Source organism: Aspergillus niger (genome assembly GCF_000002855.4).
Source record: "Aspergillus niger supercontig An14".
NCBI classification, from domain to species: domain Eukaryota; kingdom Fungi; phylum Ascomycota; class Eurotiomycetes; order Eurotiales; family Aspergillaceae; genus Aspergillus; species Aspergillus niger.
The window spans coordinates 923109-951073 of NT_166529.1; the positions used below are offsets into that span (position 1 = coordinate 923109).

The window sequence follows — 27965 nt, forward strand, 5'->3', positions numbered from 1 at the left end:
AGGACAAGGAGAAGGCATTGCAGAATGGGCTAGTAGAATGGGGACTAACCAACTCGGACCACCTGTCAAGTCAGAGTAGTAGGAGTTGTCAGTCAGTAGGAAGTAATGAGGGAGCAAGTGATTAAAGAGAGCAGCAAGTTGGTTTGCTTATCTATCCGTGGCATAAGGACTAACGACAAACCCCCCGACCTGTCCGTTCCATCTTATTAGGGATGGACGGGTTAGTCAGTGCTAGTGGTGGGGTCAAGGACAACTAAGAGGCCCCGCTAGTCCGACTCCGAAAGTTTATTTGACATGACGGAATGTCGTGATTGGCTGCTTGTCAGCTCAGGCTCCGGGAAAAGTGTCTCCGCCGGCGCTTATTGGGTGCGGAACGACGCCCTCTGCCCTTGGAAGGGATCCGCTTTGGTGAGGCCAGGTTGGGCCGGTGTGGGCTCGAGGACCTTTGCCCGCAACCAGTCTAGTCCCGGTGGGGTTGGCATGGCGTTCCGTGCGCACCTCCCACGCTGCTGATGTAAGCAGACTAATTCTGCCCCTTTGGGAAGGTCTTTTTCAACAAAAGCACTTTACGCGTCGGTATTTCGCAAGAACTATTCCGCCGACGCGTTCGTGTTGCATTCGCGTCGCATTGCAAAAGCTCGACAAAAAACGAAGCGAAACCGCAGCAACCAAAACATCAACGTTGCCTGCCTACCTTTAGTCCATTATTCTCTCCCACCCCCCCACTACTTCCTATAACCACCTTTCCTCTTTCATTCTTTCATTCTTTCTCTTTTTCCCTTTCTTAAAAGGCAGACCCCAGGGACCGAACAAGTCTTCAAATTAATTCAGTCTAGGGATATATCGGAGTCGCACCCCTCACCCTTTTTAGCGGCCTTCCTTTGGCCCTCCGCCTGACCACCATGTCTTCCCTCTTTGACGCCGTCCTGCAATCCGAATTGGGCTCCACGGCGGGCTCCCGTGACCATCGTCTTCACTCCGATCAGATCCCCAGTTCACGACCCCAACCGCCTTCCGAAAGCAATGGCCCCATGAGTGATATGCATGGCTTTGCCGATGATCAAATTGCCGATTCCAGTGCCTCGACCGTTACTCGACTGCGCAATCCCTATCTCCCCGGACCGCCCCCGGTAAGCGATGTGGCAGGCGAGAAAGTACAGCAGGCTTTCGCAGAGCTTCTCGAAACCTATCAGGAAGAAACACCTTCGTCGGCACAGGCGGCGCCATCGTCACAAGTCTTGAGTGAAAAATACTACATCGCTCAGATCATGGGCATGGCAAAATGGGAACTGTCCACCCTTTACGTCGATTTCACCCACCTGACCTCCATGAGCAACCCAATTCTTGCCGACGCCATTGCCAACCAATACTACCGATTCCAGCCCTTCTTGACCAAGGCTCTTCATGACCTTATTGCCAAGTATGAGCCAGACTACTTCGCCTCCCACCGTCAAGCTACGGCCGCAGGCAGTGTTTCTTCCCAAGCCGGCACTTCGATGATCGCTGGCAACTCGAGTGTATCCGACAACCCTGAATTGGAGCGCAATATCCGCGAGAAGACTAGGCATCAGCAGACGGATAAGCTGTTCTCTTTGGCCTTCTACAACCTGCCCCTTGTTTCCAGACTGCGCCAGCTGCGCACATCCCAGATTGGAAAGTTGGTCTCGGTGTCTGGTACAGTCACGCGGACGTCTGAAATTCGCCCTGAATTGTCACTGGGAACCTTCATTTGCGAGGAGTGCAAGGCCGTCGTTACCAACGTGGAACAAACCTTCCGTTATACTGAGCCTTCCCAATGTCCGAACAACACCTGCGGTAACCGCTCCGGCTGGCGCTTGGATATCGGCAAGAGTACGTTTGTGGACTGGCAGAAGGTGAAACTGCAGGAATCTTCTCACGAGATCCCAACTGGCAGCATGCCGCGGACGATGGATGTCATTCTTCGCGGTGAAATGGTTGATCGCGCGAAAGCCGGTGAGCGGTGTATCTTCACAGGTACCTTGATCGTGGTTCCCGATGTCAGTCAATTAGGGCTTCCTGGCGTGCGGCCGGAGGCAGTTCGTGATGACGGTGCCTTCCGGGGAAGTGATATCGGAGGCGGTGGCGTTACTGGACTGAAGGCGCTCGGTATCAAGGATTTGACCTATCGACTGGCCTTCCTTTCTTGCATGGTCACTCCCGACACCACGACGCCGGGTCAGCAGTCCAACCAGCAGCTGAATGGACAATCGCAAAACATCTTGGCTTCGCTCAACCAAAACCGGGATCCCGAATCCAACGAAGACCAGGCCCAAGAAGCTCTTCTTCAGAGCCTGACCCCTTACGAGGTCCAGGACTTGAAGAACCTTGTTCACTCTGAGTACATCTACTCGCGATTGATTGACTCGATCGCCCCCATGATTTACGGTCATCGCCAGATTAAGAAGGGTTTGCTGCTGCAGCTGATTGGCGGTGTCGGCAAGTCCACGGAGCAAGAGAACCTCCAGCTTCGTGGTGACATCAACATTTGCATTGTCGGCGACCCTTCCACGAGTAAGAGTCAATTCTTGAAGTGAGTTTCTTGTCATCTTTTATGCATTATTGCCTGATATGCCCGTGCTAACACATTCTGTAGATACATCTGCTCGTTGCACCCTCGCGCAGTCTACACCAGTGGTAAAGCCTCGTCTGCCGCCGGTTTGACCGCATCTGTTGTCAAGGACGCTGAGACGGGCGAATTTACCATTGAAGCTGGTGCCTTGATGTTGGCTGTAGGTTACCTGATCTACCTGGTTGGCATTCGAAACTGACGTATTGTGATCCTTTAGAACGGAGGTGGTATTTGCTGTATCGACGAATTCGACAAGATGGACATCAGTGACCAGGTTGCCATTCACGAAGCCATGGAACAACAAACTATCTCCATTGCCAAGGCTGGCATTCACACCACCCTCAATGCTCGGGCTTCTATTCTCGCTGCTGCCAACCCAATCGGCGGCCGATACAACCCTAAGACTACACTGCGCGGCAACCTTAACTTTAGCGCCCCCATTATGAGTCGTTTCGATCTGTTCTTCGTGATCCGGGATGATCCCAATGAAACAGTGGATCGCAATCTGGCTGATCACATTGTCAATGTCCACATGAACCGCGACGAAGCTGTGAACCCTGAGCTCAGCACCGAGCAATTACTCCGCTACATTCGATTCGCTCGTACCTTCAAGCCTGTGTTCACGGAGGAGGCGAAGGCTTATCTGGTCGAAAAGTATAAGGAGCTTCGTGCCGGCGACGCTCAAGGTGGCATGGGCCGCTCTTCGTACCGCATCACGGTTCGACAGCTGGAATCTCTGATCCGTCTCTCTGAAGCCGTTGCCAAAGCCAATTGTGTGGAAGAGATTATACCCAAATTTGTGCGCGAGGCGTACGACCTTCTCCGACAGAGCATTGTGACGGTCGAAAAAGATGATGTCGAAGTCGACGATGATGAGCCGGCCGCCGCCGATGGTCCTGCTGTTGAGGAGGATCATGAAATGGGCGATCGTGATGGTGACAGCCCTATGCGTGAAGATGCCGAACCCGCCCAGCCCAAACGCTCAAGGACCAAGATCACATACGACAAGTACATGAAGATCCTAAACCTCATGGTCCGTCGTGTGCGGGACGATGAAGCGAACTCCGGCGAGGGTGTCGAGCAAGAGGATCTCCTCATCTGGTATCTGGAGCAGATTGAGTCCGAGATTGACACAGAGGACGATCTCCAGAATGAGCGTGACTTGGCTGTGAAGGTCTTGAAGCGAATGATCAAGGTATGTGCAATCATATCGCTGTCCATTATATTCGATCCCATAACTAATCAACTACTTCCTGCAGGATAACATTCTGATGCCAATTCGCGGGCAAGGCCTTGTGGATGCCGATGATGAAGGGCAGAGTGAGCAAGTTCAACGCACTGTTTACGTGATGCATCCCAACTGCGCCATCGACGAGATGTAATGTCTATTGAATGTTTTGGTTCAGAAAAGGAAACGCTGAGCAATGATTGAAATGGGTCTGCTAAAGGAGCTGGTGGTTATGAGTGATGATATCCCTGTTTGACTTCGATTTGATATTGACCTTACGTATGTTTTATGGGTGAAGTTTGTGTCTATAGAAGTGAGGTCTGGAGTGTATTGGTTCTAAGCATATCTTTCTAATCTCACATGAGTATGACGCCTCATGATCTATCAGACTCTTCCTTACTTCATCGAATTGTATGCAAGCTTATGTTGTGGCACCCCGAATTAACTCTCCACCCAGGTTTATCTAGTTAACTTGCTGTTTGAGCAGTCTCACAGTTTCCTGCTTTACTGGTTTGACTCTCGTCAACTCCCTTCCAATCTCGGCCACGTGAACCTGAGCGAGTGTTCTTCGCTTTGCTCTCTCTTCGCTCTCTCTTCTCGATTACTCTTGTTTCTCTACGCAATCATATGGCGAAGCCTGTGATCTTATTATTGATCTCTCCTCTTTGAGGTGTGCCCGAGCTCATACTTCCTTCCCCTCATCTCTCTTGGCTTCCTCATCTTTCTCATCTTCTGTTCACCTCCCTACTGTCTCTGATCTTCTTCCCTTTCGCCTCATTCGCCTCTCTCCTGCCTCTCCCACCTTTGTATAAGCCCTCTCTTCCCTGCCCGATTCTTCCTTCCCCTTCCGCCTTCCTTCTTCTCTCTCTATATAAACCCTCTTCTCCCCCCGGCCCTCTTCCTTTCTTCTTCGCTCCTCTCCTCTCGTCTCTTCTTGCTCTAGAGCCTTCGCTGTTCCTTGTTCGACCTTTCCTCTCCAATCACCATTCCTCTTCTTATAACCTCCATAACAAGCACTCTCAAAGCAGGAATCCCCCCGTACGTCAGCAACGATTTAAGCAAACATGGAAGGCCTCAGCAAGGGACTGGAGCCGCCACGGAACACAGAGGACTTGCTAGCTGGCTCTGGAGACGTGCAAGAGCCCGATGAGCAGGAATCCTCCCTCCAACCCGAAAGTCTCGATCCGGATCAGATGCGCTTGGAAGCAATCGATCGCCGTAGGCAGCAGGACAATTCCAGGCAGGCTCTTTTCTTTTCTCGTCTGGGCCTTGACACCCACAATCGTAAGGCCTCCTAAAGCTTATAATCACTTTGGCACATGATACTAATTGCTTGCCAGCAGTCCAGCATACGGAAAGCGCGCCATCTACAATTCCTTCTGTACAGGACGATCAAGCGCCCGCTGCGCAAGCAGTGCTTGATGAAAGTCTATTTGTGCCTCAGGAAGTCTCTTTTTCATGGAATCATCTGTCTACTGAAACAGATGTGCCTCCGATGTCTCCAGATGATCAGAACATATTTGACCTATTTCAGGGGCTTAATTCGGAAGGTGATACAAGTCCACCTATTGAACAGCTTTTGCAGAATTCACCCCACTCGATCGCTAGTGCTTCACAAACAGGAAATGCAGGTACCACAGCTGCACCTGCCGCCAATGAGGAAGATCCAAAGCCGTCCGCACCGACATGTGTCGAGATAATATCATCCTCATCTTCAGCTTCCGGGGACACTGACGTACCGGTAGAAGACTTCCCAGATGATGCTGGAGACCAAAGCTGCCCAACAGAGTGGCCCGACGAGGAGCTTGAAGCTAGTACCAGGGCTGATCTATCGAAGCGGAAGTAAGTGTATCTTATCATCAAGCCTCGGTTTGAGTCTAACTGGTTGTCCTAGGTTCAATTCTATCAAGAAATGGTTTGATAGTTTGGAGAAGCCATCTGTGGCAGACGAAATACGCTTGGAAACAGCAAGGCAACAGGAATCTGCGCGAAAGAATAGGGTGGCAAGGAGAAAAGCCTTGGAAAACCAGAGTGAACTCTTTGACCCAGAGATTGACGAGCCCGATGAATTCACTTCGCGACAGGTTCCTATCGAGCAAAAGACCGGAAGCTCTCATGATGTCCCTGTCAAGCCACAACCGAAAAAGCGGCGTCAAAACAGGATTTCAGCAGACGAAAAGCAAAAGAGCAAGGAACTCGGTTTAGCTGCTGTTCTTGTGCAGCAGAAGAAAAGGGGGCCGCCAAAAGGAGCACCTCGTAAGCGGAAAGAAAGAGGGTCTGACAATGCAATCCCTGGGCCCAGTAAAAAGCGAAAGCGAGGGCCTTTAGGTTCCAAAAAATACCTAGAAGCTCTTCTTTCTTCCACTATCGTCGCTGATGCACATGCCAATGCTTCACTAGATGCAATACCTGAACTCAAAAATAAAGATAAGATGAAAGCACTCACACATCTCGTTGCTAGTCTTCCTAGCGCGGACCAACAGGAGGCTAAATCTGACAAGAGGTCGATCATTGCAGCTACTCGCAACTTCACAAACGTTCCAAGAAGCGACGGGAAATCTGGATGGAGGCTCAAGGGTCTAAATACGAGCTTATACCATTATCAGGTCTGTCTGTCTGTTTCCTTGTTGTCATGACACTAGCTGACAGGCTTTGAAAGGTCCTTGGGGCTGCTTTTATGGTAAGGAACATGTGCACCGAGATCATGAATTGACTTGCGGTTAATATTCAAACAGCGTAAACGCGAATCATCGTCAGAGAGGCCTTTTGGTGGGCTCCTGTGTGATATCATGGGCTTCGGTAAAACTATTCAAGCCCTGGGTGAGTGTACCTAGAAAGAGAAAGTGGCAAGTCTAACATTTATCTAGCAAATATCATAGATGGCAAACCCTCTGATCCGGAGGACCCTAACAAGACTACCCTCATCGTTGTTCCATCGCACCTAGTCACTCACTGGTAAATTCAATCAATACTGTGTGTACGAGTTGTAATCTAACTTGGACAGGAAAACACAGATCAACAAGCACTGCGAAAAGAAAGCAATTGGCGATGTCCTTATATACAAGGCGAATTCGAGACTTGAGACCCTGGATACCCTCGATACAGTAGAGAGTCTCGTAAGATATGATGTTATGTATGAAAACTAGGCAGCTATTTCAATATTCATGTGATGTACTTACGCAGTCGTCAGAATCACTACATACGATGAAGTCAGAAAATCCTATCCACGAATCAAGGTCGCAGATAGCGTGGCGGATAACGACAAGCTTGCAGCCTGGTGGGATCAGTCCTACGAAGATGAGATCGGTCCGCTACATAGGATCAAGTTTCATAGGATAATCCTTGACGGTATGTTGTGCTCCCCACCGGCCTTTTAGCATCAATCGCGGGGCTTAGACTGACTGCCACTCTGCAGAAGGGCACACCATCAAGAACCACCTATCCTCGGTGTCCATTGCTGTACGCTCTCTAACTGGCCACTTTAAGTGGATTTTAAGCGGAACCCCAGTGCACAAGTAAGCTCAAAGTTGATACCCAGCAGTTATCTGGCTTTAAGTGTGTTGTAGTGTCTGACCTTTCATAGCTATCTAGAAGAATTCTATCCGCTTTTCGACTTTCTCGGGGTCCCTGGCATCAGAGATCCTGGATTCTTTATAAAGAACTTTTGCAGCGTGAGCCACTCCCCATTGACTTTCAGAGGCAACCATTAAAGCCAGCCCTTCTTTAGGATGACGACGGCCATGGCCGCCTCGTAAACCTGTTGCGAGCTTTTCTGTTTCGACGGACACACAAAAGTCGGCTTTTCTCCTTACCAGTAATCAAGCTACCCGATGTCAACGAAAGAATCGTTAGGGTGGCATTTTGTGCCGTCGAACGAGAGCTTTACAACGCAATATCAGAGGTTTTTATAGAAAACATCAATGGTGCGCCAAACACACCTCGCGCCATATTAAGGAGTGTTAGAGAAAGGTCACTGACAGCATATTAGGCTGTGCACATCTCGAACAGCCCAAACTAGCGCAGTATCGATGCTTTCTGTCAATGATCCTGATGCTTCGTATGTTTTGCAGTCACCTGCTTACGACGCAGTGCATAGTCAAGAGGCTGCTGTCAGAGGGGAACCTCATGAAGAGGCTTTCAAGGCTCGCCAAGCAAAGCGGGGATCGAGATCCATCCTTTACTATAGTGAAATGGCTCGTCTCGGTGCGAAGAAACACAACAGTGCTTGATGAGCGTGAGAACGAAGACACATTCCAGTATGCCACAGAGCTTCATGGGGACGAGACGGCGTTGATGCAAAATTTCCGTCAGTTAATGGACGAGCTCCATGATACAGAGATTTGGGAAGAAAGACTAGCAAGAACTAATTGCCCCCAATGCGATTTTGTTCCAGTGAATCCGGTAATAACTTCGTGCAGGCATCTATATTGTGAGGAGTGTTACTACTCCTTACGGATGGACAAGGACAAAATGCTCATGGAGCCTAATTGCGTCAGCTGCCGGGTTCCAATCATGGAGGCCGCTTATTTCAAGGAAGATGGTGACGAAAAGACGCGACCTGCAACGACTCTGGGGGCCGTTAACCGGAAGAAAAAGCAGGGCAAAAAGACAACCACCACGAAGAAGCAAGCCAGGAGCAGTATGCGCCGAGTCACCGCACCACAAATCGAGGAATCCGACGAAGAGCCAGATGCTGACGAGGATACGGACTGGATTAAGGCATGTGCTCGGCATATGCCCAGTGCTAAACTCACAAAGATACGCGAGATTCTTACCGAGTGGCTTGCACAGGATTCCCCGGGCAAGATAGTCATATTCACCCAGTTTTTAGATTTCGTCCAAATACTGGCTACTATGTGCCAAGCAGAAAACTGGCCATACGTTTTAGTGAGCAGAAAAGTCCTCGAGTATGCCCAAGACTCAGGTTGGCTAATATTCTATAGTTGACTGGGAAACTGAGTCTAGCAGTTCGCGAAAATAATATGACGTTGTTCAGTGATAAAGATAGCGAAAAGAGAATAATGATCGCCAGTCTGAAGGCCGGGGGCACAGGACTAGATCTATCAGCCGCCAACAAGTGCATTCTTGTTGACTTGTGGTGGAACGAAGCTATTCAGGAGCAGGTATGTATACTTCTGTCCGATATCACTACCTAATAGGACTTTGGTGCAGCTGTTAACACTCCCATTTCAGGCCTTTTGCCGCTTGTTCCGAATTGGGCAAGAAAGCGAGGTGGAATTTGTGAAGCTTATCATCGAGAACTCTATTGACGACTACCTGCTCAATTTGCAGACGCATAAGACGGCTATTATAACCGGAGCAATGGGCGAAAGAGCCCTAGCGGGGCGGGACACCATTGAGGACCTCCTTCGAATGTTCGCAGATGTCGAGAAGGACCCTAGAGGAGTGCTTCACCTCAAGGCCAAGACAGCGTCAAGGGACATTAGGATTGGGGCTGGATTCCGACCGACTTTTGGGGTTTTTTGAACGAAATCCCTTATGACAAGCGACGCCCATATGCTGCAGATTAAATGAGTTAGTTCTTTCCGTTTTGCATGCTGCTTTGATTTATGGAATTGCTAGTTTCATGCCCAGCAAATATGATCGAGGAAACCCCGGCGGACTTGGAGGATCTGGTTTTCTTCTTTTGCTTTTCATTTTGAACTCAGTCACGTTTTGCGGTTTAGTTGGGTATGCCATTAGCACTGGCTGTTACTGAAAATGGTCTCAGTGATATCAAAATTTACGAGCGCAGCCAGGATGGCACAATTCCTTTAAGTTACTCTAGTTTTAGGAGGAAATACATTGCTACTTGAGATTTCGACTCTTCCCTATCGAAACATACACCCACAGTTCAATGAATTACCGACGTAGACGAATTGAACCCCCATCAACCCAGCACACAATAAACTTAGTCTCCTTATCCACACACCTGACTTTCCCCAATCCACTGCATACACCTACAACCTTCTCGACCCGCGCCTTCCACGCCCAGCACCAGCACCACCAGCACCAGCACCATCCTGCAAACCCTCCCCAAGCACTCTCGGCACCAGCACACTACTATTTGACGCCACCGACCCCCTATCCTGAGAACCCAGCACCCGCGACTGCCATCTCAAGCGATGATACCGTCTTCTTCTCCGATGCGCGTAGTCCTGCAGCCCCAGTCCCGCCTCATCAGGATCCACCTCCGTATCAGCATACTCTGACTCCGACTCGACTCTCCAAGGAGGGACCCCGGAACTCCATCTTCCACTTTCACCACCGCTACCACCTGCTTCATAATCCATTCTCATCTCATCATCAACCTCGTCAGCAACATTATCAGCATTATGATATGAATGATCAACAACCTGCGAAAAACTCTCAGCCTCAGTCTCAGTGATCATTCCAACCGGATCGTGGAGGGGCCCAGCAACAATGTTGTTGTTGATGTTCTCTTTATCCGAGTCCCAGTCTTGATGATAGGCACGTACTTCTTGGTTATTATGATGATTGTTGTAGTGATAATGATGGTAATCAGGCTGCAGTTGGCCTACTGGATTTGGTTGTGTAGGGAAGGATAATAGGCCTCCTGGGTCGGGGGAAAGGTCTTCGTAGATGGTGAATTCGGTAAGGGTACTGTGGTTGTTATTGTTATTGTGTTGGTGTTGGTTAGATCTATGTCTGGTGATGGGGTTTATGTTGTTCATCCCGATGATGCTGGTTAGGCAGCCGCTTCGGGTCGTTATGATTGGTTCGGTATCTCCTTCTGTATACTGGACTGTAGGTGCCTGGTGATGACGATACTGATGAGTAGAGTGATGGTGAGAATGATGCTGTTCATACCCCACCACGAACAGGAGACGAATTATTCGTTGCCGAGGTTGGAACTTACCACCATTTGTCCTTCTCCTTCTCCAGTTCCGTGATGATCCTCATGTTGAGGGTTGTGATAATCATCACCATCGACATCCATGTCCATATCCTCAGAAGCAGCAACAGCAACAGGGGGATGTGGTGAGGGGGTATACTGCTGCTGTTGTTGCTGATAAGTTGAGCTCATGTCCATAGCATCTCTAAACGCTCTATCATGCGCCTCGTTTTCCAAAGCCCGCACCGCAAGCATCCGGTACTCGTTCATGCGGAGAGCATCTTCCTGTTCTTGGATCTCTTTGTTCAGGGCTTCTTCGAAACGCTCGGCTTGTCTGGTAAATTGGGAGGGGATACGAGGGCGTTTGAAGGGTTGATGGCCTGTTTCATTGTTGGTTGCGTTGGGAGTGGTGTTGATGAGAGTGCCTGGTGAGGTATTTTTGGAGTCACCATTGTCATTATCACAGGCTGCTCGTCTTTTACGAGTGGTGGTTGTGATCATGGCGGTTGTGGTCTGGATAGATTGGGGATGATGGTGGTTAGATGTGTTTTGTGTGGGGGATGGTGAGGGAGGTGATGTAGAATGAGGCATGGTGGGATCTGGATTGATCTGGACTTGTACTTACACTCGTATCTTGGTCCATGTTGTCGTCGATGATTTTGGTCATTGTGTTGGGATGGAATTCAGTTTATCTAAATGATGAGTTCGGCTAAGCTGTATGGAGGATGAACGGGTCAGCAAAGGCCGGTTGTCTTGTAAGACCAGCTGTCAGAGTGATTCCTGAGTAAAAGACAATAAGATGGATTATTCACGCGTTGGTGTGTGCCATCCATCATCGCCATTATCATTAACTGTGTGTGGGAGACTGCTCCTCAAAAGATACTACTTACTTGGGGTTTGGGATGATGTATCTTGATCCAGATGAGGAGTTGATGTCGAACATCTGCGGTCAGACTCAGTGTAGCTGATTCTTCAAGCAGATGTAAAGGGTGGAAGTAGGAAGTAGGAAATAGGAGAGGGAAGCGAGATGGCTTAAACGTGCGCAGCTCGGAGTCCACCGGCCATTCACTACAGTCACTTCGCCTCAGGCACCTGTGCCAAATATAGCCTACACACATCTACAGTTAAAGCACAGTTCAAGCAATAGGTTTCATTGAAGCCATGATGTCAGCTAGTAGTTCAGGTCTGCAATACAATGGCTTTAGATCGTATCTCCGAGATACATCTCAGTATCGGCAATCTGCCTATTGCTGTCCTTTATGTAATCCCCCAGGGTTGTTATACATCCAGACGCAAACGAGTCCGGCTGTGATACAGTCTCCTCATCAGTCCCAAGCCTTAGCAGCTGGCTAGGTCTCTCCTGAACTCCTTCAAACTAGCCCTTTGTCATGCACCAAATACACACACATAAATGAATCAGATACAAGAAGATTAGAAGGTGCATTGTTCTGGCGTAACAAAGACATAAGTATGAGAAGATCAAGGACATATCTCATATGGCGTTTGCGCATTCTCCTTGCATTCGTCTCCCTAGGACACTGTACTAACCACCCCGGACTTCGCGCACTCCCTACCGGAACTGTCCAGGCCCGAGCATGCCGCGCGGGGCCTCGCCGCCAACTTGGCCGAACATATCCAACAGGTGCCGAGCGGAAGGGGGAGGCACTTGTGGTCCAGGATTGCCCTCAAAAGGACCTTGACCACGGTGGGGAAGCCCCATGAGAGCCTCACCGTTGGGCGGCATGGGTGGGAAACCGGCTGGCGGGGGTCCGTTCATGTAGCCTGGAGGAGGCATCATGCCTGGAGGAGGGGGACGCGGGAAGGGTTCACGCTCGTTGAGGGGTGGTGCATTCCCATGCATGGGCATCATGTTCGCCATGTAGCTTGGGTTGACGCCGCGCGTAGGTGTCGGAATACCCGGAGGAGGTGCCAGTGGCGCGGGTCCAGCAGCTTGCTGTGGGGGCATTTGAGGTCCTGGCCATCCAGGGGGAGGCAGATGCTCGAAGCCTGGGGGTCTCTGCATGCCCATAGGCGGATGACCTTGAGCCTGGGGAGCTCTGGTTCCGCCGGGCGTCATAGGGAGTTGCCCGCCCTGAGGGAACGGCATATCCTCGAAATATCCCATGGGCGGCCCATTTGCGGGCCGGCGACGAAGATGATCAGCATCGGGTCTCTGCATGTTTGCTATCGCAGGGTCATCCAAGAAGTTGGGGCCCTTTTGCGGGGTCGGAATGCCTGGAGGGGGAGAAAGAACTTCCGGCATGCTCAACAAACCGGGGGCCGGGCCGACAGGGCCAGCACTCTGGGGCTGGCTCTGGGCACCCTGGTTGGCAACGGGACTAACACGGACCTGCTGCATCAGTCGCAGTAGATGTTCCCGGTCTCGAGCATGTGTCTCCTGGACATAAGGATTAGGCCCAGCGCCTCGAGCAACTGTCTCTTGCATGGCCAGGTACTCCTGCCGCTTGATTTGATCTCGAGCAGGAGATGAAACAGCACTCCGGATCTGTTCGGCCTGTACCTGCGAAGGAGGCCGGTTGTATGCAACAGGGTCATTGTGAGGTGTAGCGTTGCGCGATTTCCCTCCGCCAAGCATCTGCAGGATACGCTGGAAACCTTCCTGATCGGCATCAGTGTTGACGGTGTTCATCGAAGGCGACGACCTGGTCTCTGGATGAGACTCTGGTTCCTTGGCCGGGCTTCCCGGTGGTGGCGAGAAAAGTCCAGCAAAACGCGACGACTTTCCAAGCTTTCCTGGGAGTGGCTCTTTCTTCATTGTCGGTTCCATCATGGGAGGAGGAGCGCTTATCTCCTGAGGTAGGGGAGGCGCCTGGGGTGGCTTGGAATCCCCGAGCAATCCAAAGAACCGCTCCATGGCCGAATCTGACGTGAAGGGAGCACCATTGCTGCTGAAAATCTCACCATCTGTAGGCCTAGGCTCTGGCTTCGGCGCGGGGGCAGGTGCAGGGGTCGTCTCCAAGGGGACCTCCTTTTCCTCGGCTTGAACCTGCGAGGAGCCAGCCTTCATCCTTTCCTTCCAGCGTTCAAAGTCTTCCTGTGTATGCACTCGGCGAGGCTCATCTCGATCAGTCGAATCCATCCACTCGGGATCCTGTTCGAACTTGGCTCCCCGCGTCCAGTCACGATCTGCACCGTGCCGATCTCGACGCCATTCTCTGTTTCGTATCGGAGTCTTCTCCTCTTCCGCTTCAGGTGCGTCGTGAGTATTCTCATCACGAAACCAACTTCCCTCGTGTCTAGCACGTCCGGGTGTGCCGTCCTTCCGTGGGAAGAATCGTGCATCCTTGTCTCTAACTCCTCGGTCATTGTTGGGTTCTCGCTGATCGCGGTTCTCCCACCGATCGAACTCCCCGTTGCGTCTCGGCTTTCGATCCTGTTCTTCGGGGCCGAACGTACGGCGGGGGCGTCCACTGTTCCAATCCTCCCTGTCCCCACGCCGATTGTTGTTGTTGGTGTTGTTGTTGTTGAATGTCCCTAATTTTCCATCTCGTCGGTCAAAGTCTCTGTCACCAGTCTCCCGGTCCTTGAAGAACTTCTCCCGTAAATTGAACCGGTCGTTCTTCGATTCATCTTGGTCATTAGGCCTTGACGATCGTTCGGTAGCATCTATCGATCCTTTACCGGGTATACGAGATGCCGAAGCAAAAGCAGTTTTGGGGGGTCCGAGAATGATGTCCTCTATAGGTGATCGACGACGTCATGCATCAGTAAGGACCTCGAGGTTTCAATCCAAGAAAAGAGAATAATGGATATAGGGGTATTCAACATCGTGTGAGAAGCAAAAGTGTGATGGTTATTACCTGAATTGGAATTCCGGGACCCATGACGAGTTTCAAACAGACTGGGCCTTCTGGGAGTCGTTTCATGGGGGTTATTGGGGTCTCGAGAGTTTGTAGCTTTCCGTTGGGTAGCTGGATCGGGGATTGGGCTAGCTCGAAGAAATGACTGCATCAGTTTCGGGATATCGCAATTGATTGATAAGGCAAAGGAGCAGGCACGTTGAACTTACCCCATCCATTCTTCTACCGGCGGTAAATTGGTAGGCTTTGTGACCAGAGGCGACGACCGCAGCCATAGCAGCTCATCGATCTGGTACCGTCGCGCCATGAGGATGGCTTGGGTAAGGTGGGTGTGTGGGATGCTATCGGTATGCCGTTACGTCGATCTCATTGGTTGCCGACAGTTCAAGGATGAGAAAAGGTGGAGTGGAATTTATCGCGGGACAGGAAAAGGAAAGAAGGTGAGTAAGGCAGACTGCAAGACACCGAGGCTAGGCTGTGGCTGTAAGAGGTGTGTACTGTGTACTGGGTAGAGGTAGGATGATGAGTGGGCAGCAGGAAGCGAAGCCGCTTGCCAGTGGCAAGGGAAAAGGCGGAGGAGAGAGGAGCTTCGATCGGTCAAAGGTCCAGGAGCGCTCGTTGGGAAGCAGATGAGGGGCACCAGCGGTGCAACAAACCGGGTGGCCTGATTTGCCTGTGTAGAGGGAATCCCAACTGGTCTCGGATAGATCGATAGACAGTAGAGTAAGTGGAAGGAGGACAAAGCTGGTGGGGAACAACAGAAAGGGGGCAAGCAGAAGAGGTGGTGAAGGGGAAGGGGAGTTTGGGCGAAGTTGCGGGCAAAGATGTCGAGGACCGCCGGACCGCAACGAAGTTCAAAACGTGTGCACTGCCCAATGGGGAAGGTCGCCTGTCAGCTTGTCGCCTCGTTCTTCTTCACTTTTTCCCCCCATTTCTTATCTGTCGGGATTCTCCTTCTGGCTGCTTTACAATAATCACCTTCCCACGCAGAGGCTTCAGTGACTGTTTACTATTCCTATAGTAATTATTCTTCCCCTGGCCGTCATTCACTGCGAAATCAGTCGTCTATGTTCCCGGAGCAACTCAACCCTCGGTACCGCCAGCAACCACCCCCAACGCAGAGCAGAATCCTTATGTAGTTAAGGCATCACTTGGGATAGATCATATAATACGTCCCATCTCTTAAAATAGCCTGTCTTTCAATGGCGCAGAGATGAGGCCAGTATGTACTTGGCTACAATGCAAGATCAGATTAACCTATCAGATTTCATATTCCATCCACGACTGACTAAACAAATCATTACGGATTGTTATATACGCCTGAATCAGACGCCAATTACTTCGCAGCCAAGTACCTAGAATTAGGGCAGCTTCGTCCATGTCCCATCTCCTACGACCGGACGCTAGCCCACGATGTTCTCGACCACTTGCAAAGCGGCTCCTCCACTCCACTTCGAAACCCGATCATTATCCGATGTTTGCTTCAAGGAATCGGCAATGGCCGCAAGAGTCGACGTCTCTTTGCCCTTGACAGCCGGAATCTGACCCTGGATCCAGCTGAGAATACCCGCCCTAGTGACGAGCGTTGTGCTTCCTTGCACTTGAGTCGCACGGTACACTAATTGCAAGATCTTTCTCTTGGCAGAGTAGCCTGCCGAGGGCGACTCGTAGAATGAGAGCGCTCTCTCGAAGACGTTCGCACGGCGGTAAATATCCATATCCTGTATTGTGAATAAGTTACATGTAAATGTAAGAAAGGGATGACGGTAACCTACAGCTTCAGTGCGAAGACCCTTGATGAGTAAATCAAGAAGCCAGCTAGTCTCGTCGAAATAGCCGTCATCAAGCTCTGGTTCATGCAGTAGGATTTTGTCAATCCAATAGGATGGGATCTTCTCCACCTCCCAGGAAGGAGCTTTCTGCAGGAACTTGTTGACCTTTCCGTACATTTTGTGCATCGGGTCCGTGAGAACAGTCAGGCAACTGGACGCGCACTCCCCTACAATCCACGGTACGGGCGAATCAAGCCCAATCTGCTTGACAGTCTCAAGAAGCTCTCCTGTAAGGATGTATACTGATCGCCATTCCACATATTTAGATTCCTGCAGGTATATTAGCTTATCGTTCTACTCTGAATTCACAGAAAAGGGCCGGCTCAACGGTTTACCTACCTTGAGTTTACCCATGAAACGAATAATACTCGTGAATGCTTGCTTCCTCACTTCCTCGTATGCCGAACACAAGCAGAGAACCAGTTCAGCTATCCGGCCTTGCTCAACCGCCACTTCGATGTCTTCCTTCTCCCATCGGTGCAGCTCGTTGTGGGTGGTACTTTCTGTCGGTAAGGTTCCAAAAACCTCCTCCAAGTCTACCTCTTCCTTTTTGGCGGTAGTTGTAGTGTCTTGGGATGGAGCATCAATGTCCATCTCATGGTCTTCCTCAGCATCTTCAATATCTTTCAATGCTTTCTTGAAAGCCGACTTCGACTTCTTATTCTCGGCACTCTCCACCAGCTTGTCTCGGGCACTTTTCAGTGCCTTAGCGTTTTCTCCGGCGCGCTTCAAGCTTCCTAGCGTTTGAGCAATCCAAGCAACCACCGCACTCTCGACAGCTGGGTCTCCAGACTTGACAACGAATGGCCACTGTTCGATTACTGCAGCTACCAGAGGGCTAACCGGGCTGGAAAAGCCCTCAAACAAGGAGTCAACGAGGTCTTGATAGTGAACCGGTTTCTTTGCAATACGACAGGCGCAATTATCAAAGAACGATAGTTGGCGCTGGAGTTTCTCCGAGTCTGAAATTTCGAAGCTAGAAAGAATCGCAGGAAACGAGGAGGGGTTCTGCAGGACAGAGTACTCGGTGAGGACCGTCCGCAGCAGCTGGTCGATCTCACGCAGGGAGTATCTTGATGCTGTTTCCACCAGCACCTTTAGGATTGACGTAAAAGCAGAATACTGCATAGACCCTGGTTGTTGCCACCAACGCATAGAAGTAGACTGTTGTACAATCCTCATGATGTTTTGCAGTTGGCTCAGCACTGACTCGGTATCATCCTCGTCCAGCTTTCCTTCATCCAATCGCTTCAACACATCAACCAAAATGAGTGACACGTCGAGTCCTTCCTCGAACGCGGCGTCTGGTACTACCTCGTAAAACGAAGCGAGAAGCTCTGAGACAGCATCCTGCTGCTGGAAGTCCTCCTTGTCCGTTCGCTTGAAGAGCAGAATGACTTCCTTTACTCCAGGGCACCGGCGACTAAACTCAGCAACCAGCTTGCTTGCCGCCTGTGTCCACAAGGGTTGACTGACCCCATGATCGCCGTTGAAGATCTTCAGAACAGCCCGCAGTTTGTTGAAAGCAATTGTAAGGATTCGGACGGCAAACAATGTTACGATCTCAGCATTCATGTTCAAGCAGCGGGTAAGTATCTTCTGAGTCAGAGGGCGGGGAAGTACATTCTCAATGACCACGGAAACGGGCGGAGGTGTCGGAGGTAACTTGTCTTTCCAACCACAGTTCACAGGCACGGGTAGCTGTACGGAGGAGAAGAGAAGCGCAGACTCAGCCATCCAGGATGGTGTCGGCTTCGGGTCCGCAGTAAACATGCTTTTCTTCGTGAAGAAATCGGCAACTAGCTCCGGGGCCGCCTTGAAAATGGCCACTAACAGCTCAATCTGGAGACTGTCGGTATCCGGACGAAGGGTCTGGATCAGATAGGACAATGTTCCATTGCGAACAGGTACAGACTGGCTGTACTTGTCGACATGAAGAGCAGAATCGAGTCCCAGATCAATCAACGTCTCATCATCCGTGGGAAGCGCCTCAGGATCACTTCCATGGGGGTACCAACCAGACTCTGGAAGCAAGACTCCAAGTTCGGTGTTCGTACAGACGTTCATCAAAATCTTGTGGATTTCGTCTGTAGTGGAAACATTCGCCGGATTGGGCTCCTCTGACTCACGGTCGTAGCCGTAGAGTGTGACGAGTCGCTCCAGGTTCCATCGATTGAAGAACTTGCTTTTTGCGATGCGAGAAATCGAAGCATCTTGAATAATGTCTTTGTCAATACACCTGATAGTCTCCAGAACGATATCTCTCGCGTCTTTCCTAATGTACTCAAAGAACGCTCTAATAACTTTATGTTGTTCGATGATATCACTCTTCCCATTTGATTGCAAGAATCGCAGGTTTGCAAGGACGTATTTCTGAGCATTCCTGCGCAGTGTAGGTTTGGAACTTTCCTCCGATATTTCTTCCAGCTGAGCTTTGTTTGGGGTAAGAAAGACTTCGATGCGCTTGAATGTGATATACCGCGCGGCATGGACGTGGCGCGCAACAGCTCCACCATCGAAGCTGACCATCTCCGTGAGGAGACGGAGACAGGGAGAAATCAAATGCTCTTTTGATTTGAGAGCTGTCAAGCCACGATTGAACAGTCTCAGCTGTTCTTTCTGAAGGAGGTACTTGCATAGTGCCACTCCGAAATCCCGAAAGTCCAGATTACTAGACACCGTCTTGAGAAACTGAGCTAGGACAGATGGCACAACAGTCAGTAACGACTCGTTGTTGTTGCTATCCGCAAAGCCCCAGGTCTGGACCAGATCGGTGAAGCAGACCGCTTCGTTCTCGTTTACACGTGAGAATTGCGAATCACAGTATGCTTTGAGGATGCGGAACTTTCTGGCCTTTTCAGCCTCATCCTCAGACTGCCCAATGGACGTGAGAAAGTCCTTGAACTTTCTTATACCTGTTTTAATGAGTATTGGAGCATCGTGGATGGCTTTTAAAAGGTGTTACTTACCTTGCTTGGATTCATTAGGATTCTGTTGAAAAGCCAAGGAAGAGCGAAGCTGCGTGTGCGAAGATATGGTGGCAGTAGCATCGACATCCTGGCCATTGTCCAGCTTTCTCCTCTTGTTGCGGAGCTGGCCCTCGTGGGAAGACATTTTGAGCTAATGCAGATGCTCGTGTTATGCAAAAGGCCGGGGACTGGACCTCGACGAGGATTAGTAGTAGGCCGGCAGGAACTTCGCCCGATTCAGACCTTCAGAGTTTTGCGACTTCTGAATTGGCCTTTGATTAGTGCCACTACGGCGAACTTAAAATGGACAAGACTGTCCAGTAAGCAAAAGTATTCTTAGAGAATAGGGTAAATATATATTATAGAAGAAAGATAAACGTTAGTGGAAGAAGACGTTGCGACAAGAGGCTTGCCGGTAGACTTCTGGAAAGTCCTGCGCAGATGAATTGATCCACTGCTGTGGATGAATCTGGCCTCCCATTGGTCGGATCAGGGTCTGGTCCAGACAGCACGACGATTCAGATTAACACTTGGAGACGACTCACTAGTAATGAAAGAGGCTAGCAGGGTCTTATGCTTCCAGGAATCTGTGGGAAACACGGTTCCAACACTCCTGGTATAAGTCTTAATATCACGATTGTTCCATCCATGACGGTGTAACTGCCGAGCCACTTTTCATCTGTCCGTTAATCATGTTACGCATTGTTATACCCAAGGGTAAAAGAGCAATACATCAACCAGCTTCTATGGCTCAGTTGGTAGAGCGCATGACTAGTAATCATGAGGTCCGCGGTTCGAATCCGCGTGGAAGCATTTTTTGCCCTTTCGCTTTTTGCCATCCATATCATCCGGTTTAGGCTCAACCAACGATTAATTGCTGTTCATTCCGTTCATCTTAATAAATTTCTTGGAAACCAACCCTATGCTCATCATTTGTTCTATAACATAGAAGCACTCTTGAAGAAGCTAGTGTAGTTGGCGGTCCACACCCACTCACCACTTAATGAACCAAGGAACTTCGAACGTCCAAACTATATATTCAGCTCAGACAACCCCATCAATTTACCCAGAACCAGGCATCCACATCCTCAACCCAGTTTCACCAACACAACTGAACTTACCTACCATCATTCTAATCCCCAACCCTGCACGCATTCACAAGAAAAATGTAGATCACTGCAACCTCACAACCTAATCACATCTTCAAGACCAGTAGCTACGGAGTATTGTTCGCTGACTTCCCGATTCGTACACCCTTACTTTCTGGAACTGACTTACCACCCAGAAGTATACCAAAACCAACCTGGTGCATGAATCCTAACTCTCAAGGGGTCTATTGCGGATACCACAAGTAGTGGCAATTGGCTACCGTCTATCATAACTATTATTTCTCTGAGTCCCCTCCCCTTCCCTAAACCCCATAACCATCCCCCATACCAGTAGATCTACTACCCCTACCACCACCCTTCAGCCCAAACCAAAAACGAACACTCCCTATACCACTGGCATCCACAATGTCTCCCACCCCCATCACCAAATCCTCCCTTATCGGCGCCTGGACCCTCATCTCCTACACCGTCGAGCCCCCCAATCCCCAAGACGATGACTCTCCTACCCACTACCCCATGGGCCCGGACGCACGCGGCACCCTCGTCTATACCCCAGACGGCCAAGTGACCGTGAGCGTGCTGCCAAAAGTTACCAAGAAGGCGTGGGAGAATTCCAATGACGGCGTCATGTACGCGGGCCGGTACTGGATTGAATATAGCAATGGCAGTGAATGTGATAATGGTGGGGATAAAAGGCAGCAGCCTGGTGGCGCTCCGGTTGTACACCATGAGGTTGACATGGCATATTCGGCGGAGTTCGCGGGGTCGCAGAAGCGGGAGGCTATGATTTTTCCGGAGGGGAGGTTGAGGTTGTCCGGGTTGAAATTGTTCGAGGTAGGGATGGTGAGTGCAATCTTTTCTTTGGGAGGTGATGGTTGTTGCTGATGGTGTTTGGGGTGGTGGTAGGAGCAGAAGATGAAGCCGGTGTTGGTGTGGGAGAGGGTGAGTCGGGTTTTATGATGTGATGTGGTGAGGGTGAATTAAGGGTTATTAACAGAGGGAGGGAAAGAATGAGCTGGCTGCTGGGAGTCAAAGCACTGATGCGTGATCTTTAAGGTACCGGACAAATCCGTAAGCAACAATCAGTCTATTCGATACATTCACAAATATCTCATTAGAATACATCTCTAGCCCAAGAGTGGAAAAAGCGAGCCATCTGGCGTCGCATCAAGATTCGTAAGGGGTATGTTTTAAACTACCATATATATGCCCGAAGAATGGTATGAAAAGGGAAAGAAAAATGCCAAAGCAAGAGGAGTGGAATAGGTAGCCATGAATATTCCGAAGATCAACCCCAGGTACCACCACCTCCACCACGGCCCTGCCGTCTCTGTGCGGATAGACGCCAATCATCCTCGCCGGCAAAGCGGTTGTGGAGAGGCTGAATCCGCTCGGCCTTCTTACGTTTCGACAGACGATCGGTGGGTGCCACCTTGAAGAAAGTCGGAGCGGCCTCAACAAGCCATTTGGGCTCGATGGAAGTTGTGCAGTGCATGTACTCCTTCGTCGTAAGAACAAGAGTATGGTAGATGACGTGCTCGGAGGGTTTGCCAAACAGTGCCGAACTGGGATGCATGTAAACCGGTGTGCCCTCGACAAGAGTCTTGTACCCTTCCTGAGGGTCCTTGCGAGCTGCATTTCGGAAGAACCCGGTACAAAGTGCCTGGCGTACTTTGAGGGTGTTTCTTCCGCAAGAGACGATCTTGTGGTGGTAGCGATCCATGATACCAAGCAGCTGCTGACGGACGTCCTGCGCACGGCGAATCTGACGTGCCTGGATGAAGTTCTCGAAGCACCAGGCATTGTTGAAGTTGGAGTGTTTCCATCCGTTATAGACGTTGAGAAGGGTCAAATGGTCGCCATGGGGATCGTGGAACTTGGCCTTCTTCTGATCCGCTTGCTGCTGCTTCTCCTTGGGACGGTAGAAGACCGACTGAATGGAAAGCATGGCCACAATGCTCAGCATCTCCTCCGAGCATCCCATGTCGACCGATGCGATAAGAACCTTGGCGAGGGCCGGCTCCATGGGGAAGTCTGCCATCTTTCTGCCCAAGCGAGTCAAGAGACCCTCGTCATCTAAAGCAGACAGTGCATACAGTTCCTCCAAGGCAGTAAGCATAGTATTCGTTGGCGGAGGATCCATGAAGTCGAAGTGCAGCAAATCGTTGATGCCCATCGCCTTGAGCATGAGGATAGTGTGTGACAGGTTCTGACGTTGAATTTCGGGGATCGTGGTTGGCAACATCTCCGACTGGTATGCGGCTTCAGTGTACAACCGGAAGCATTTTCCGGGACCGGTTCTTCCTGCACGGCCAGCACGTTGCTTCGCCTGGGCCTGCGAGATGGGCGTGACTACCAGAGAGTCCATACCCAGCTTGGGATCGTAGGCGTTCTGCTTGACGAAACCTGGATCGATGACGTAGTAGATATTATCGATGGTAATGGATGTCTCAGCAATGTTTGTGGCGATGACAACCTTCCTACCTCCTGGCGGCGCAGGCTCAAAAATCCTACTTTGCATTTCACTCGGAAGAGCAGAGTAGACAGGAAGAATGACCAACTCTGGTACTGTTGACCCTAAAGCCTTCATCCGCTCGTATAGAATCTCGCAGGCAGTATCGATTTCTTCTTGTCCTGTCAAGAAGAGCAGTATATCACCCGAGGGCTCCGTCAGGTGAATTTGCATAACTGTGATGAGAGCCGCATCAAGATAGTCGGACTCGGGCTCCTTCGAGTACATGATCTCGACAGGGAACGTACGACCAGGAATGGAGAAGATAGGGCAACCGTTGAAGTACTCGGAGAACTTCTCAGCATCCAGGGTAGCCGAAGTAACAATGAGTCTGAGGTCCGGTCTTCGCTTGATGGTCTTTTTGAGCAATCCGAAGAGAACATCCGTGGCGATGGTTCGTTCGTGAGCTTCGTCAAGCATAATAACAGAGTACTTCTTCAAATCCGGGTCAAGAAGGACTTCTCTTTGAAGCATACCATCAGTCATGTACTTGATCTTGGTATCAGGACTCGTGCAATCTTCGAAACGAATCGTGTATCCAACCTCCGCGCCGAGTTTACAGCCGACTTCTTCAGCCACACGTTTGGCAACAGACATGGCTGCCACACGACGAGGCTGCGTACAACCGATAATACCGTTGTTTGCATAGCCTCCCTCAGCCAGATACTGCGTTACCTGCGTCGTCTTTCCGGACCCAGTATCTCCGACAACAATCAACAACTGATTGTCGCGTACAGCATCGAGAAGTTGCTTGCGGAACTTGTAGACAGGCAGACTTTCACGCTGCTGTTTGATGGACATGCTGGTCCGCTTTCCGAAGGACTGGTTCTTGCCCATCGTGACCCGTTTCCACTCGGGAACCGAGTCGTCCGGCTTGGACTGCTGGGTGCTCCGCAGATCAGCTGCGAATTTCCGCTCTTCAGGCGCAACCATGGGGTCCTGCCACTGCGCGTTGAGGTCGACCGCCGCAGCTTGCTCAGCTGCTTTGTCCTGAGCTTCCTGCTGCCTGATATCTCGTCGCTCCTTGGCCAGATTAGTTCCTGCCATCGCAGCCCGGTTCATAGAGCCATCGGGAGCCTTCACGACCCTAATCGGAGAGAGTTCCAGAGACATCTTAGTCTGACCAGCCAGGAAAGGCGGTTCCTCATCCCTGACTTCAATATCGACATCCTCCTCTTCCTCAAACGTGCCTTCGCCTGTCAGGGTGGCATGGTATTCCTCATCGATGTCAGGATAGTCTGCTGCGGAGACAGCGCCGGATGCAATCAATTGCTTGATCTCCCATCTCTCAGGAGAGGTCATGCGCTTCCTATTTTTCATAGGCTTTCCATCCGACTCTTCAATAACCGGCACCTCCGAACTCAGGTTACCATATCTGTCCTTTCCGGTCATGCCGTCAAGACGCTCCATATTTGCGCCGGACGCCAGACGCCGTTGAGGGATCAGATCAAGACCAGTAACCTGATCCACCTCCTTCATCGACAGCCCAATTCGAGAGCCTTGAATGCTAACCACCTTGACCTTAACCGGCTGGCCGCGAGATACCAAATCGGAAGGATGATTAACACGCGCTCCTTCCTGCATAGCCGAAACATGTACCAAGCCATCCACCTTGCCTTTCACACCAAGCAAGTTCACAAAGGCGCCAAAGTCCTTCACTCCCGTGACACGACCATCGTAGACCTTGTATAGCACCGGCTGATCATCCAACTCCACAGGCGGCGGTTTCCGGAAATACTCGCCATCCTCATCGCGGTCCCGACGACTCTTCCGCTCACTGTGTCCATTGCGATAATCATCCCTGCTGCTGTATTTACTCTTTGACCGGCCAAATTCATCCACCTCATCATCACCACCCTTCCTGCTATATCGAGGACTGTGCGATCGCGATCGAGACCGGTATCTATCATGACGTCTGCGTCCACGTCGGTGATCATCGTAATCGGGGCTTCTGCTGCGCTTCCTAGTACTACCGCGGTCATTTCTTGACGATGACTGCAGCGCCGGGGCAGGTTTCTCCTGACGTGCTTTACCCGCCAATCCCTCCAGCATAGCAAACGTATCATCCATAGCATCAGCCTTCGCATCGCCCTCCTCGACATCCTCCTCATCCCACTGCTGAACCTTATCCGGCACGGCCAATCCCTTGAACACACGCGCTTTCTTCTCTAACGCATCCAGAACATCCATATCATCATCACCGGCCGAGGTATTCGTCGTTTCCATCTTCTTCGACTTATACTTCGGATGCATTGTGAGCACCAGACGATCAATACTCTCCAGCAAACTCCGAGGGAACTCCGCGCCCATCTCCTCCATGCTCTTGCTGAAATCCGCAAATGAGCCGCATTTTAGGTGCTGGTCGATGACGAATTCCGCTAATGTTTTGTCGTTGACGCCGAGATGGTTCTGGATTTCGCTCGTGATCCGCGACACGAGCGAAAAGAGCTCCAGCGACTGGAGGTCGTCCATGGCGGATGGAGGGTATTGTGGTTGTGTTCGGCTCTGGAGATGTGAGGTGGTATAGATGGATGATTGGACTAAAGGTTAGGGGATGTCGCGAGAGAGTGCAAAACACTCCTCTTGTCGCAAAGTGAGGACTGCGTCTTCTCTCCGCGGTTCTGGAACCGGCAAAGCTCACTGGCGCGGAAAATCGTTGTGGCGTTTTCGGGAAATCCGCCACCGATAAGATAAGCAGCTCTAGTTATCTACTCTTACGCTGAGTATAACACTAGTGTGTATTTCTAGGGATAAATTGCAAGTAATATGGTATTATCACAAGTCTATGCAATTGTATTCATGTCGTACCATGTGTGATGTGCTTAATGATGGAGAGGACGTCGTGGCGTCTTCTGGAGTCGAGTTTTGAATTATGTACATGATCATCTCAACAAAACAAAGTATATTACATGTGCGTATATGGTATCTATGCAGCGCGCGCTTGGGGAGCTTCTCCAGACTCTTCAGGCCGCTCTTGCAGCTGCTCTTCCATCTGCTCTTCGTCAGCGGACAGATCAACGGCGGCAGTTTCATCTTCAGTGCCATATGAGTCAACATCTGCGTCGGCGAGCAGCCGTTTCTGCTCCTGAATCTGCTTCTGCAGCGCAATCTGACGTCGAAGAGAGGCATCCTTTCTGAGTTTCTTGTTGGCCGAAAATTCGGTCAATGCTCGAACCATCCTCTCCTCCACCAGCTGCTTGACATGGGACGCCAATGTTCTGTCCGTGAAAACTCCGCCACACCGGTAACTGAGCCACAGATACAAGATGACCGATTTGTGCAAGGTCTCTAGCTCGTTAAGGTACTCCTTGTTACCGGACACCGGCTCTTCCAAGATCTCAAGGTTGAGCGCCTGGATGTCTAACAGACGACCATCGGAATGCTCTGCGACGCATTGAATAAAAGCAATGGCAGCGTCGCGGCCTGCGATGAGCCTGGTGTGCATAGGCGAGGCCATGAATGTAAGCTGGTCTGCCGTCCGCAATCCATCGACAGTATCAATGACCTCGGCGTTCTCCAGCTGGTTGCGAGGATCACACAAGAAAAACAGCGGGTGGACCTGGGAAACCACCATCAAGCGCTTGATCAAGTATTCTAGCGGAACATTGCTCGGGAAGTATGCTGCAACTTTCTGGTAGACCGAGTCGGGAGGGAGGATACCGGCTGACACGAGCGGTGGGGGTTCGCTCTCCATTGCCTCGCGAATATAAGGTAAATCAATATCTTCCAAAGAAGTCACATAGCCGACGTTGGTGTCGTCCTCGGAGCTGCTTCCATTCTCCTGCTGTTGCGCGGCAGACCGATACCGTCCAGCGCGTCCACCGATCTGCTTGATCTCAGGCACGCTAAGTCTCTGAAGGCCCCCGGGAACCCGTTTGATCAACGTTTCGAAAATGATGCGCTTGCAGCTCCTGCTACAATTAGACACGATACAATGACGATAAGTAGAAGGCAACTCACAAATTCAAACCCATACCGATGGCGTCACTAGCAACGAGAAAGTCGTAGTCATTGTCGGGGTCGTTGAACAGACTGGCTTGCTGGGTCCGGATTTCAGCCGGCAGACTGCCGTAGACGATAGCTGCCCGCTTTCCAGTAGTCTTCTCAATGTCTGCTTTCAAGGCGTGGATACCGACGCGAGAGAATGACACCAAACAATCTCCCTTTTGAAGATTCTTCAGGTCACCTTTGAGACTGCGGTTCTGAACTTTCAACGGATTTAGTCGCTCATACCGATGGATCTCGAGCTTGTCGCCAGTCAAGGCGGCCAATTCTTTGATCAAGGGCACAGCTCTGACTTCACCGCAGAGATGAAGTTCCGTGGCACGCGCACCGAGCACGGCACGAGTCCAAGCCCACCCGCGGTGAGGGTCTGCAATCATTTGGATCTCGTCAACAACACCGACCTCATATTGGTCTCCCAAGCTAACCATCTCAACGGTGTTGCTAACAATTCTGGAGGGCTTTCCATCTTCCGGGATCTTGACATCGTCACCAGTGATGAGGCTGCAGGAGGTTCCATTCGCTTGGAAGCGATGAAAAACCTCCTGTGCCAGCAACCTCAAGGGCCCAGCGTAAAAGCCGCGCTTCGATGCTTCCAAACGCTTGAGCGCGTGATACGTCTTTCCCGAATTGGTCGGTCCCACGTGCAGATGAATTGTTCGCTGCAAAGCGCGAGCTTGTGGATACCACTCGGCCGGGCGTCGCAAATCCGCCACTTTCTTCTGTGCTTCGAGATTGGGGGCTGAGTATCTCGACGTGACATCCTCTGCGTACATGTGGAACTCCAATTCGTTAATCAGACCGCGAACACCATTTTGGAGGTAAGATCTATGCAGCGCATCCTTGATATGGCGTAACGGACCAACGCTTTTTCGCTCGTCCATTTTACATGCGTTCAGCATGGTTCGTTCAAACCGGGACCAATTAGCCAAAGCCGGATCATCTTTATCTGTGAGATTTTGCCGGTAGATGCTCAAAGCGTGTGTTACAACGCCCGCGAAATCTTTGGCTGCAAGCGTTTGTCGGGTGTTCCTTCTCGATGTGTA

General features: G+C 50.7%; 7 protein-coding genes and 1 non-coding gene across 8 annotated transcripts; 4 read left to right on the forward strand and 4 right to left on the reverse strand.

Moving 5' to 3' along the window:
• Positions 1-902: 902 nt before the first annotated feature.
• Positions 903-3972, forward strand: An14g03710 (uncharacterized protein; the record flags this gene model as incomplete). The annotated part of the gene is made up of 4 exons (XM_059744190.1): positions 903-2551; positions 2615-2754; positions 2815-3785; positions 3850-3972. 4 exons carry the CDS (start codon positions 903-905, stop codon positions 3970-3972), a joined length of 2883 nt encoding a protein of 960 aa, XP_059604667.1.
• A 910-nt stretch (positions 3973-4882) lies between these two features.
• An14g03720 (uncharacterized protein) lies at positions 4883-9305 on the forward strand (the record flags this gene model as incomplete). Its single annotated transcript, XM_059744191.1, has 14 exons — positions 4883-5102; positions 5159-5660; positions 5713-6424; positions 6554-6638; positions 6686-6773; positions 6823-6951; positions 7009-7166; positions 7234-7333; positions 7402-7489; positions 7642-7774; positions 7807-7875; positions 7915-8705; positions 8762-8941; positions 8991-9305. The coding sequence occupies 14 exons, from the start codon at positions 4883-4885 to the stop codon at positions 9303-9305; spliced, it is 3570 nt and encodes a 1189-aa protein (XP_059604668.1).
• A 473-nt stretch (positions 9306-9778) lies between these two features.
• Positions 9779-14770, reverse strand: An14g03730 (uncharacterized protein; the record flags this gene model as incomplete). The annotated part of the gene is made up of 8 exons (XM_059744192.1): positions 9779-10594; positions 10699-11283; positions 11565-11766; positions 11898-12049; positions 12080-12122; positions 12249-14373; positions 14496-14640; positions 14705-14770. 8 exons carry the CDS (start codon positions 14768-14770, stop codon positions 9779-9781), a joined length of 4134 nt encoding a protein of 1377 aa, XP_059604669.1.
• Positions 14771-15898: 1128 nt separating this feature from the next.
• An14g03740 (uncharacterized protein) lies at positions 15899-19441 on the reverse strand (the record flags this gene model as incomplete). The annotated part of the gene is made up of 4 exons (XM_001400963.1): positions 15899-16216; positions 16271-16597; positions 16667-19242; positions 19297-19441. 4 exons carry the CDS (start codon positions 19439-19441, stop codon positions 15899-15901), a joined length of 3366 nt encoding a protein of 1121 aa, XP_001401000.1.
• A 595-nt stretch (positions 19442-20036) lies between these two features.
• tRNA-Thr (AGT) lies at positions 20037-20109 on the forward strand. The gene has a single exon. It is a non-coding gene; the product is annotated as a tRNA-Thr (tRNA).
• Positions 20110-20810: 701 nt separating this feature from the next.
• On the forward strand, positions 20811-21453 carry An14g03760 (uncharacterized protein; the record flags this gene model as incomplete). Its single annotated transcript, XM_059744193.1, has 2 exons — positions 20811-21248; positions 21403-21453. 2 exons carry the CDS (start codon positions 20811-20813, stop codon positions 21451-21453), a joined length of 489 nt encoding a protein of 162 aa, XP_059604670.1.
• Positions 21454-21693: 240 nt separating this feature from the next.
• On the reverse strand, positions 21694-25389 carry An14g03770 (uncharacterized protein; the record flags this gene model as incomplete). Its single annotated transcript, XM_001400965.1, has 1 exon — positions 21694-25389. The coding sequence occupies one exon, from the start codon at positions 25387-25389 to the stop codon at positions 21694-21696; it is 3696 nt and encodes a 1231-aa protein (XP_001401002.1).
• A 454-nt stretch (positions 25390-25843) lies between these two features.
• Positions 25844-27821, reverse strand: An14g03780 (uncharacterized protein; the record flags this gene model as incomplete). The annotated part of the gene is made up of 2 exons (XM_001400966.3): positions 25844-26828; positions 26878-27821. The coding sequence occupies 2 exons, from the start codon at positions 27819-27821 to the stop codon at positions 25844-25846; spliced, it is 1929 nt and encodes a 642-aa protein (XP_001401003.3).
• Positions 27822-27965: the final 144 nt, after the last annotated feature.